Here is a 10,935-nt window from a genome sequence, read left to right on the forward strand (position 1 = left end):
GTAGGAGACAGGTGTAAGGACCCAGCTGGAGCCAGGCGTCTGGGCACCCAGACTCTTCCAGCCCAGAGAAAGGGACTGGCAGATGGGGGCCCTCCAAAACCAGCTTCACCACCTCCCAGTGGGATCGTCTCGGAGGTCACCTCGCCTCTCCGAGCCTCCGTTTTCTCATCTGTAAAGCAGGGAGAGTTTCAGCCCCCCGAGTTCATGCTGCTGTTGGCTCATGTCCCAGCAGGCGCCAGTTTCTATTTACACAGGGACTTGGAAGAGGACAGACGGAGGTGGGGTGTGGATGGGCAACTTGGGCCCAGGGCCCAGGGCTGTGAATGAATGAATGAAGTGCATTTAGACCCCCTCTGTCCTCCGCATCTTGGGAATCTGACACTCTTTACTCCCCAGCACTCCTCTGGTCCAGCACCTCCTCCTTGCCCTCCCAATTCCCAACAGTTTACTTCCCATTGGGAAATCTTACGGGGAATGTTATCGGCCCTGTGCTCAAAAGACCCCTGGCAGCTCTTCCTGGCGCCAGGCCTCCCCCAAGCTCTGTGTCTTCACCCCACTCCTGACCTCACCTCAGCCACACTGGCCACCCTTCTGCTCCCTCAATGTGCTGGCTGAACACACCACAGGGCCTTTGCACACGCCGTCTCCTCTGCCCAGAGCTCTTTCTTCATCTGGGGCTCATCCTTCAATCACAGTCCCTGTGTTGTTCCCGCAAAGATACCCTCCTGGATTTCCTGGGATCTCTAAGCTCCGTGATGCACTGTTTTCCACAGTTGTTTGTTTTGAGATGGAGTCTTGCTCTGTCCTCCAAGCTGGAGTGCACTGGCGCGATCTCAGCTCACTGTAACCTCCGCCTCCCGGGTTCAAGTGATTTTCCTGCCTCAGCCTCCCGAGTAGCTGGGACTATAGGACCACCACGCCCAGCTAATTTTTGTATTTCCAGTAGACCTGGGGTTTTGACATGTTGGCCAGGCTGGTCTCAAACTCCTGACCTCAGATGATCCGCCTGCCTCAGCCTCCCAAAGTGCTGGGATTACAGGCGTGAGCCACCGCGCCCACTCCACAGTTGTTATTGTATGTTGAGTGGTGATTTGCTGATTAATATCACTTGGCCATTAACTCCATGAGGGCAGATCTGTCTTGGTCACTACTGCATCTTGTTTGCCCACCAGAGCTCCTGGCAGATAAAAGATGCTCAATGCAAGCATGCTGAAAGATGGTGGGTGGGTGGATGGATGGAGCAGTGAAAGGAACGAAAATGAACAGACGATGGATGAGCAATAGAGAGAGGTGGATGCATGGATGATGAATAGATGGACAGATGGAAAAAGGGATGGATGGAATAATGATGGAGGCTTAGGTAGATGGATGGGGGACCAGGTGGGTGAATGGATAGATGGATGGCTGGGTTACTGATGGGTGTAGATGGGGGGATGAACGGGTGACTGGATGGATGACTGATGGATGTGTAGATGTGGGGATGGATGGATGGCTGGATATGCAGATTGTTGGATGGATGAGCGGGTTACTGATGGATGTGTAGATGGGAGATGGGTAGGTGGATTACTTGATGTGTAAATTGGGGGATGGATGTATGGTTGGATGTGTAGATGGATGGACGGGTGGATTACTGATGGATGTGTAGATGGGGGATGGATGAGTGGGTTACGATGGATTTATGGATGGATGATATATGATGGATGGATGGAAGGATGAGTGGGTTACTGACGCATTTATAGATGGATGATGCATGATGGATGGATGGATGGATGATGGATGGATGGTTACTGATAGATTTATAGATGGATGATGTATGATGGATGGATGAGTGGGTTACTGATGGATTTATAGATGGATGATATATGATGGATGGATGGATGGATGAATGGGTTACTGATAGATGTGTAGATAGGAGGATGGATGGGTGGCTCTGCCTCCACATCTCGGAAATAAGAGACGTGTCATCGAAGCCCCTTTTGGGTTTGCCTTTGGAAGGCTCCGGTCCTAGTTAAGGACAAACTAGAGTGGCTTTTTCTCCCCACACACACCCTCACTACCTGTCCCCCAGGGCAGGGGGTAGGGCCTGCCGTCTGCAGAGAAAGCAGCCAGAGATCCTCGGCCCTTGACAGATGTGGCCCTGCAGGGATGTGGAGAGGCTGGGAACCTCTCTCCTGGGAAGATGCTGTGTTTGTGGGAGGAGTTGGGGGGTCTCTTGGAGCCAGAGGCTCAGATATAACATGACAGCAGATCTAAGGAATGGAGTTGGGGTGCTTGAGCACGATGCTGGGCGTCCGGGAAGAGCAGGGCATCGAGGGGGATGTCCTGGAGAGAAGCAGCTAGGACAACAGAAAAGCCTGGCCCATCTAGGGCCACGCTGGGGGCATCTTGGAGAAGAAAACAAACAGCTCTTGTCTGATGTCCTGGGCTGTCTTGAAAGGCAGAGGTTTGGCATTCGGGTGATAAACTAGGGTGTCTCCCAGGAGGTGAGAGAAGTGTTTAGCGGAGAAGTTGAAGTGTGTTTTATCCTGGATAAAACAGAGGTAACCAGAGAGATGCGGGGGCTGCTGGGCAGAGGGGTCACCCCACAATCTGCCAGGTATGGGCACACGCACAGCCCCACCTTCCTTCTCTCCCAGTCCAGGCCCTTAGGGAGGCCAAATGTGGTCCCTCTGAGCCCCCTCATCAGCTCTCCACCTGGGAGACTCATCCCAGCCCCAGCCCCGCGAGGGCCCCCAGATACGCAGGTGGGCTTGTGCTCTTGTGGCCATTCCCAGGTTTAATTACAAACCGATCCGAACATCCGGTCTGGGTCCACAGCTGGGAGGGCGGGATTGGGGGGAAGCTGCTGGGCGCAGCTCGGGCCAGGCAACCACGTCCTTCCCCTGCTCCCAGGTGGAGTAGGGGCCTCACGACTGCCTCGATATCCACTGTCTTGGAGCGGCCTGGCTACCCCGAGATCCCAGGTGACCTCAAGGCTGCCTCCACTTCAGCGCCAGCATGTGTCCTGGCCTGAGAACCCCAAAGCACCTTAACCGTCCTCCCTCAAAGACAACTGTGCACCCAGTCCTCAGGTGGGAAAAGGAAGCCCAGCCAGGCCCGGAATCCACCTCCTCCCCAGGGTCCGGGGAGCCCTGACTCTCCGGGGAATTAGACTGAACCAGCCCGGTGAGAGGGGGACCCACGGGCCAGGGCTCCGAGGCAGCGGCTGCTTCTGGATATATTTTCTTTAAAGGCGAAACGGTTCCGTCTTTGGTATGAACACCCTCACTCCAGGCAAAGGAGGGGGTGGGCAGGGGCCCCGGCAGGAGGAGGCTCTGCCCAGCCGGGGGCCAGCTGGAGGAAGGACCATGCCAGAGGCTCATGCGGAGGAAGGAGAGGCAGCGGCGGTTCGGCCTGACCAGGATCCAGGAGGAGGGCTGAGAGCCCCAAGGCCACGACAGGCAGGAGCCGGGGCTGAGAACGGTCACCTGCGGGCAGAAAGAGAAGGTGAGGTCAGGGCTGAGACGGTGGCCGCAGACCCGGGCTCTGGTGTGAGCCACACGCTCTTCTGCCTCGCCGTCATCTCCACGACTGCCACACCTCAGGTCCAGCCAGGAGCTCCTCAGGTCGCACGGCTGGGGCTCCGGTGCAGGTGTCCTGAGTCCTTGCTGTGGATCTAGGGCGGTGCCCTAACCTCTGCTGTTTCCTCGCAAGGAAGCGAGGATGCCGATCCCAGTGCCTGTCTCAGAACCGAAGGGTTGAGCACATTCCTAGGATAGGGCAACTGCCTCCTGAGCAGGAATCGTTACTGCCTTCCAGGTTATTCCTGGGGTCACCAACGCCTTTCCGAGAGAACAAAGGCAGGGACCGGTGCGAACGGAACACAGGAGTCCGCGTGCCGCAGGCCGCAGGCAGTTTCAGGTGCTTTACGGGAGCCCCTCCCAGACCCGGAACCCCCTCTGCCTGCAGCCCGAGGCCTGGCTGGGGGCTGGGTGGAGGCCGCGGCCGCGTGGGGGAGGGGCCGCCCAGGAGAGAGGAGGCTGGAAGGAGACTGTTGTCATGGGGACCGGAGAGCAGCCCGACCTGGCCCAGAAGCACAGCCCTTGGGAAATTCCACGGCCCCGTCCCCCTGCAGGCCCTCCCTCCTCGCCGGCTGCTCTCTCAGCCTCCACTCCCTCCAGCCCCACAGCTGCACCCTCTCCTGCCCCAACCTCACCCCAGAGGAGAGACCGTGAGATCACCCAGACCTGCCTGTCCCAGCCCACCGTCCTCTCCAGCAGTGCTCACCCCTCCTCTGGGAAGGAGGCCCGGACACCCAGCACGCAACAGGGGTCCACAAAGACCAGGTGATGTCCATCACAGCTAATCGCAGTGTCACGGTCGTGGCTGCACACTGCCACCCTCAGGCACACACCCACCCACGGGCAGTGACGCGTGTCCACACACAACCTGCACACAAAGGCTCACGGTGGCCAAAAGGCGGAAGCAACCCCAGCGTCCATCAGCGGATGAACAAACAAAACGTGGTCCCGTCACACAGTGGGACATTATCCAGCCGAGAACAGGAGCCAGGCTCTGGCCCAGGCCACAGCGCGATGCCCCTGGAGGACGTCACGCTCAGTGAGAGACGCCAGACACAGAAGGACACACAGCGTGGGATCCCGTTGCTATGAAATGTCCAGGACAGGCCCATCCAGAGACAGGAGGCGGATGTGTGGGGGTTGGGGCTGGGGAGGGGACAGGGAGTGACGGCTGGTGGGGACAGGGCTTCTTTCGGGGCTGACAGAATGTTCTGGAACTCGACAGAGATGGCTGCACGGCTTGGATGCTCAACACCCCTGAGTCGTGCCCTCTAGAGAGAAAGGCACGGCGCGTGAACCGGGTCTCAATTTTCAAATTAGAAAAGAATCTGGCAAAGGAGGCAAGGCCAGCGACCCACAGCGGCAGCCACACACCTGGCTCAGGGCTCCCGTGAGACCACGCCGCGCAGGTGCAGCTCACTCTCGGCGGCCACGATGGGCTGCCCGTTCTGCAGGTGGTGGTCGATCAGGTGGCTGATGCTCTCAAACAGCACGTCCTTCGTCCGAACCTGCAGGACAGAGACCTCGGCATCAGCTCCCGGGAGCCCGCCTGGACCCGTGGAGTCGGAGATTGGCGTTCTGGGGTCCTGCCGGGGAACCCCTAGGGTGCCTGCATGGACGAGTGGCCAGACCAGGGAATTCCGGGACACCAGCCACAGGATCAGCCTCAGAATTCCAGAACCACACACGGGCATGGGCTCGGAAACCCCCAGGGTTCTGGGGCCACGCTTCCTGTCGGGGGCTGAAGGGTGACCCCAAGAAGATACAGCCAGGTCCTAGCCTTCAGAGCCCATGAATGTGACCTCATTTGGAAAAAGATCTTTGTAGATAGACAGGTCCTGGGACAAATGCGTCCAGGATGAGCCGCGGGGGCCCTAAGTCCACTGACTGCTGTGCTGACAGGAAAAGGAAAACACACAGATGCGCAGGAGAGGGCAGAGATTGGAGCCGTGTGTCCACAAGGCTGGCAGCACCCGGGAGGCCCGCCAGCAGCGGGCGCTGGGAGGGGCCTGGGACCGAGGCTCCCTCAGAGCCTCCAGAAGGAACCAGCCCCGGCCACACCGTGAGTTGGGAGTTCTGGCCTCCAGAGCTGTGAGAACGAACCTCTGCTGTTTTAAGCCACTTCGTGTGTGGCCATTTGGTTTGCAGCTCCAGGAAACACACCCCTGAAATCTTGGAGACACAGGCCTGAAAATCTGAATCACCAAATCAAAATCCATCTGCATTTTAGAATGAGAATCTCAGCGCTACTGAGTGCTGGAACTGGATGCAAAACCAAGAGACTCTGTGTCCCACAGCTTCCGAGCAGTTCCTGGGTGAGGCTGGGGGCCCTGTGCACCTTTCACGTGCGGAACAGGGACAAATGCACATTCCTAGGCCTGTGGCAAAATCATGTCCTTCTGTGGCACTGGGAATGGGAGCTGGGAATCTGCCTTTTAACAAGGTACTGGTAGACGTTCTGAAGCTTCTCCAGGTGTAATGGCTGCCGGTCTGACCCCAGCGATTCATTTAACAGAGAAAATCTGGCCTGGGAAAGAACTGAGGTATCCCACACCAGGCTAGAGGCTAGGCGGTGGCAGGGAGACCGGAAACAGTCTGGAGGGGGCTCAGGAACTGGGAAAACAGGCACCTCTCGCCCAAGCCCTGCCCCCTCCAGCTTTGTCCCAGGCCGGGGTGCACAAGCGCCCCCACCTGCCCGCCGCAGTGTGCTTCACGCACAGACCAGGCTCACACCAGCCCAAGAGCCACCTGAGGATTCGGCAGGATGGCTGAAAACGCCTCCTACACTCTGAGAGGCCTCCGAACCCTCTAGCACCTCCTCACCTGGGAAATAACCTGTGCAGCCCTCAGACGCTCAAAATGCTTCATAAACCCTAGAACTCCTTGTAAATTGGAAAATGCTTTGTAAACCCTAAAACGCTTTAGAAGCTGGAGATTACTAAATCTCATTGGCCCAGAGCAACTGTAAGATGCGCCACAATTTTAGGTACCAGGAGGAGAGAGAACAGAAAAACCTCCCTGTAAAATAATGCTGCAGTTCAAATATGCAATTAATGGTTTTTAAACAAAATCCAGACTCCAGAAACATCGAAATTCGGGCGGGGAGTGTGTATATCTTAGAATTGAAGCAATTAGGCCAGGCGCGGTGGCTCACGCCTGTAATCTCAGCACTTTGGGAGGCTGAGGTGGGTGGATCACAAGGTCAGGAGTTCGAGACCAGCCTGACCAACATGGTGATACCCCGTCTCTACTAAAAATACAAAAATTAGCAGGGCGTGGTGGCGGGCACCTGTAGTCTCAGCTACTTGGGAGGCTGAGGCAGGAGAATCGCTTGAACCCGGGAAGTGGAGGTTGCAGTGAGCTGAGATCACACCACTGCCCTCCAGCCTGGGTGACAGAGCGAGACTCCATCAAGAAAGAAAAAAAGGAAAGAAAAGAAAGAAGAAAGAAAGAAAAGAAAAAGAAAAGAGAGAAAGGAAGGGGAGAGGAGGAGAGGGGAGAGGGAGGGGAAGGGGGAAAGGAAGGGAAGGGAAGGGAAAGGAGAAAGGAAGAAAAGAAAGCAAAGAGAGAGAGAGAGAAAAAAAAGAGTAAGAAAGAAGGGCTGGGTGCGGTGGCTCACGCCTATAATCCCAGCACTTTGGGAGGCTGAGGCGGGTGGATCACGAGGTCAGAAGTTTGAGAACAGCCTGGCCAATATAGTGAAACCCCATCTGTACTAAAAATATATGAAAAATTAGCCGGGCGTGGTGGTGGGAGCCTGTAATCCTAGGTACTGGGGAGGCTGAGGTGGGAGAATTGCTTGAACCCGGGAGGTGGAGGTTGCAGTGAGCCAAGATTGCGCCATTGCATTCCAGCTGGGGCAACAGTGCGAGACTCCGTGAAAAAAAAGAAAAAAGAAAATAAGAGAGAGAGAGAAAGGGAGGGAGGGAGGGAGAGAGGGAGGAAGGAAGAAGGGATTGAAGCAATTCAGTAACCTGAACCCAAAATTCCTTGTAAATTGAGACATACTTTGTACACCCTCAACTAAATTAGAACCTGAAAATACCATATTTATCCCTCAAATACATCACCATTTGTAAGGCGCATAAGTCATGATAAACTGGGGGGGAGAGTATCTTATGATGGATGAAATCGTAAGATTGGGATTATGACTGGGAGGCCAAGGCAGGAGGATCACTTGAGGCCAGGAGTTCGGGACCAGCCTGGGCAACGTGGCAAGGCCCCATCTCTACAAAAACTTAGCTGGGGACGGTGGCTCACACCTGTAGCCGCAGCTATTCAGGAGGCTGAGACAGGAGGACCGCTTGAGCCCAGGAGTTCGAGGCTGCAGAGAGCTATGACTGTGCCACTGCAGTCTGGCCTGGGTGACAGAGCCAGACTCTGTCTCAAAAATAAACTGGAAAATACTTTGTAATTCTATAGTAGCTGGTCAAAGGCAACATCTGGAACAATCTGGAAAAGCTTCATAAATATGGAAAGCTCCTGCATGCCCCGAGACCCTCGAGACCCTGGAGAACCTCCCGCCTGTGCCCAGCTAAGCCCCTGGATGCCCCCAGACCCTCCCACCTGTGCCCAGCTTACCACACCCTCGGGGTCCACGAGCAGCAGGTGCTTGGGCTGCCCGGCGTGCATGCCGGTGAGGACATACTGCCCGGGGTTGGTGACGCTGTCTCGCACGAGGAAGTCCCCGTCAGCTCGAAGCATCCTCTCTGCCGCCCGACGGCTCATCCGGCCATGGTACCAGGGCTCCTGACGCAGCTGTTCCTCCGTGGGGGCCACAGGGGCTCGGCGGGTAGGAGGGCTGGGCCACTGGTCCTCCAAGGGAGGGGGGGCTGCTGTCACGCCTGCCGCCACTGAGCACTCATGCAACTTCAGGGCATCCTCAAAGGGTCCTGCAGGCCAGGGACAGCAGTGCTGGGCAGGCAAGGGGCAGGCAGCTGCTCCTGCCAGGACCAGAGCTGGGAGAAACGGGTTCCCCGCGGAGTCCCTCGTAAACTCGTCGGCCTGCACTGACCGAGCGCCCACAGTGTATCAGACTCGCACTCCGCCCAGCCCCGTGCGTGCAGTGGGCTCACATGTGCAGCAACCTGGACCCCCAGGTTGGGTTTTCTAAGCACGTACTAAGCACGTACAAAGGGTAACAGCAGCTCTTTCTTTCAGAGATTAACTCCTATTTCTTTTTCCTGCCTTGTCAGGTGGGCTTCCTTCCCAAAGCGTATGCCTCTCGTTTCCTTGTCTGGTCTTACTGCATTGGCCGGGGCCTCCAATGTGCTCTAAATACTCACGACCACAGCCGGCATCCCTCTCTTGCCCCTAGCGTTAAAATGTTCTGCCCTGAGTTTTCTAACGGCTTCCAACAACGCCCACATCCAACAGGCCACTCTAAGGCCTGAGTGTCAGTCCGCGCATTGTCAAACGGGGGTGGGCATGTCCGTCCCCAGGCAGAAAGCAGCATGGTTCAGACCCTGCAGCGCTGGAGCCCCAGCCCTGATGGAGATGCATCTACCTGTGGCTGGGGCAGCCCCGCACCCCTCCAGCGCCTGGTCCTGGGGGGTCTTCCTGCCCTGACCCTGGGGCTGACCCAGCTCCAACTCCTAGCCTGGCCAGTCAGCATGTTCACCTCCCCCTCCCAGCCAGCGACTGGTTTGGGGATGAGCACGTGGCAAATCAGAGGCAGCCCCAGGACTCTTCATGGAGGACGGACGAGAAGACACCCTTCCTCAACTGGGGCTGCCTGGCAGTCTGGTCACCCTGAGGGACACGCTGCCTCAGAGGGACGCTCACAGCCCCAAGCCCCTCCTTTCCCATCTGAGGGTTGCTGTGAGGAGCCAAGAGGGCCAAGCTCTTCGTGTAGTGCTTGGTACACAGCAGGCGCCCCCTAGGTGCTAGATGGTGTCATTATTGTGATGCTAAAGAGAAGCTGCATTGTCAGGTGGTGGAGGGAAGGGAGAAATTTACAGCTAGTTTGGGAGGCATCCTGAGCTTGGGCGAGGACCCTACCCGGCAGCTCAGAGCCAACACCCCTCGGGCTGGGTCATCCCACGGGGAAGGAAGGAATGGGCTCACTGTCAGACTAGCCACTTTGTCCAGGGGTGGACTAAGCCTCCCTCATTGGACTGGGCGTTCCTTCAAGAAGGAAGCTGTGCCTCCCCCATCAGGCCGAGATTTCCGTACGAAGAATCCTCAGACCCCGGAGTCACATGACGAGAAAACTCATCAGACCAGGGAGACCCAGAGTCAGCGAGACCAGCGGGCCAGGCAGTCGTCCCAGCAGGCCGGAGTCCCACGGAGAAAAGACCAAGCCTCCCCTCTCAGACTAAGGAGTCCCATGGGGCAAGGGTCTGGTTTCCCCTGTTGACTGGAGGGCCTCACAGACGGGGCCGCAGCCTCCCACCACACTGACTATTCTTTCAAGGAATGATGAAGCTGCTCCCTTCAGACTGGGGGTTCCGACAGAGGCAGGTGGGTTACCCCCGAGAGAGCAGAGCTTCTCGCAGAGCGGCGGCCAGCGGAATTCCCAACCAGACTGGGGCGTTCAGCAGGGTGGCCCCAGGAGATGGGGACCTGTAGAAGGGGCTGGGCCTCACCCATCACACTGCTCGGCCACATTCGCTAGAGAGAATGGGCCTCCCCTGTCAGACTGGCCCCTTTTAAGGCAGAGTCCAGGATACCCCCATCAGACAAGGCCTCTGACAGGAAACAGACTGGGCTTCCCCGTCCCACCCCTGTCGACTTAAAGGATCTCACGGGGAGAAGGGAGCCTCCCCCATCAAACCAGGGATCCCATAGGGAGTGGGGGTGGGGTTGTGCCTCCTCCATCAGACAACACAGCCACACGTGTTGACGTGACGCCCCCCAGGCTGCCACATACGCATGTCAAACAGATCCTTTTTGGGGCTGTCCTCCGGCTCGGGGGCGTCCAGACCCTGGGTGTTGACATACAGGTGCTCCTCGTGGTCCGGGGGGCCCCGGGCGTCCGCCTGCACGTAGCCGTCCCCCGGTAGAGCTGGGGAGTGTAAGGAGGGGCAGGGGGTCGGCTGGGAGCCAGGCAAGGGGCTCGCAGGGAGCAGGGCCCTGGACACCTGGCTGGATCCCACCAGGAGCTCCCCCCGCCACCACCTGTGCTGCTGGCTGCAGGGCAGATGCTGCTCTGGTCTCCCCGTGGTAACCTGCCCGACTGCAGGCACCACAGGGAGCACCTTACAGCAGCAAAGCCCCATCAGGGCTCCAACCAGGGACACGAGTGGGATAGCGTGCGGCTGGGGCTGTGGGGACCAGGCGTCCACGCCCAAGGAGAGGGCAGCCGCTGCTCCACCCCGCCCCATCCCGACCCTCCCCGGCCCAGGGACCAGAGCTTCCCAGTGTGTATGTTCAG

At 57.8% G+C, this 10,935-nt stretch overlaps 1 protein-coding gene across 1 annotated transcript in view; it reads right to left on the reverse strand.

Moving 5' to 3' along the window:
- Nucleotides 1–2,049: 2,049 nt before the first annotated feature.
- SHC2 (SHC adaptor protein 2) overlaps nucleotides 2,050–10,935 on the reverse strand; it is a 44,368-nt gene continuing 35,482 nt past the window's right edge. The window contains exons 10-13 of the mRNA XM_024237216.3: nucleotides 10,432–10,566; nucleotides 8,142–8,452; nucleotides 4,935–5,068; nucleotides 2,050–3,467 (exon numbers count right to left, since the gene is read on the reverse strand). Of these exons, the coding sequence (XP_024092984.3) occupies nucleotides 4,940–5,068; nucleotides 8,142–8,452; nucleotides 10,432–10,566 (575 nt within the window). The 3' untranslated portion in view covers nucleotides 2,050–3,467; nucleotides 4,935–4,939. The remainder of the gene's footprint in view (nucleotides 3,468–4,934; nucleotides 5,069–8,141; nucleotides 8,453–10,431; nucleotides 10,567–10,935) is intronic.

The sequence above is a fragment of the Pongo abelii genome, chromosome 20 (assembly GCF_028885655.2).
Source record: "Pongo abelii isolate AG06213 chromosome 20, NHGRI_mPonAbe1-v2.0_pri, whole genome shotgun sequence".
Lineage (NCBI taxonomy): Eukaryota > Metazoa > Chordata > Mammalia > Primates > Hominidae > Pongo > Pongo abelii.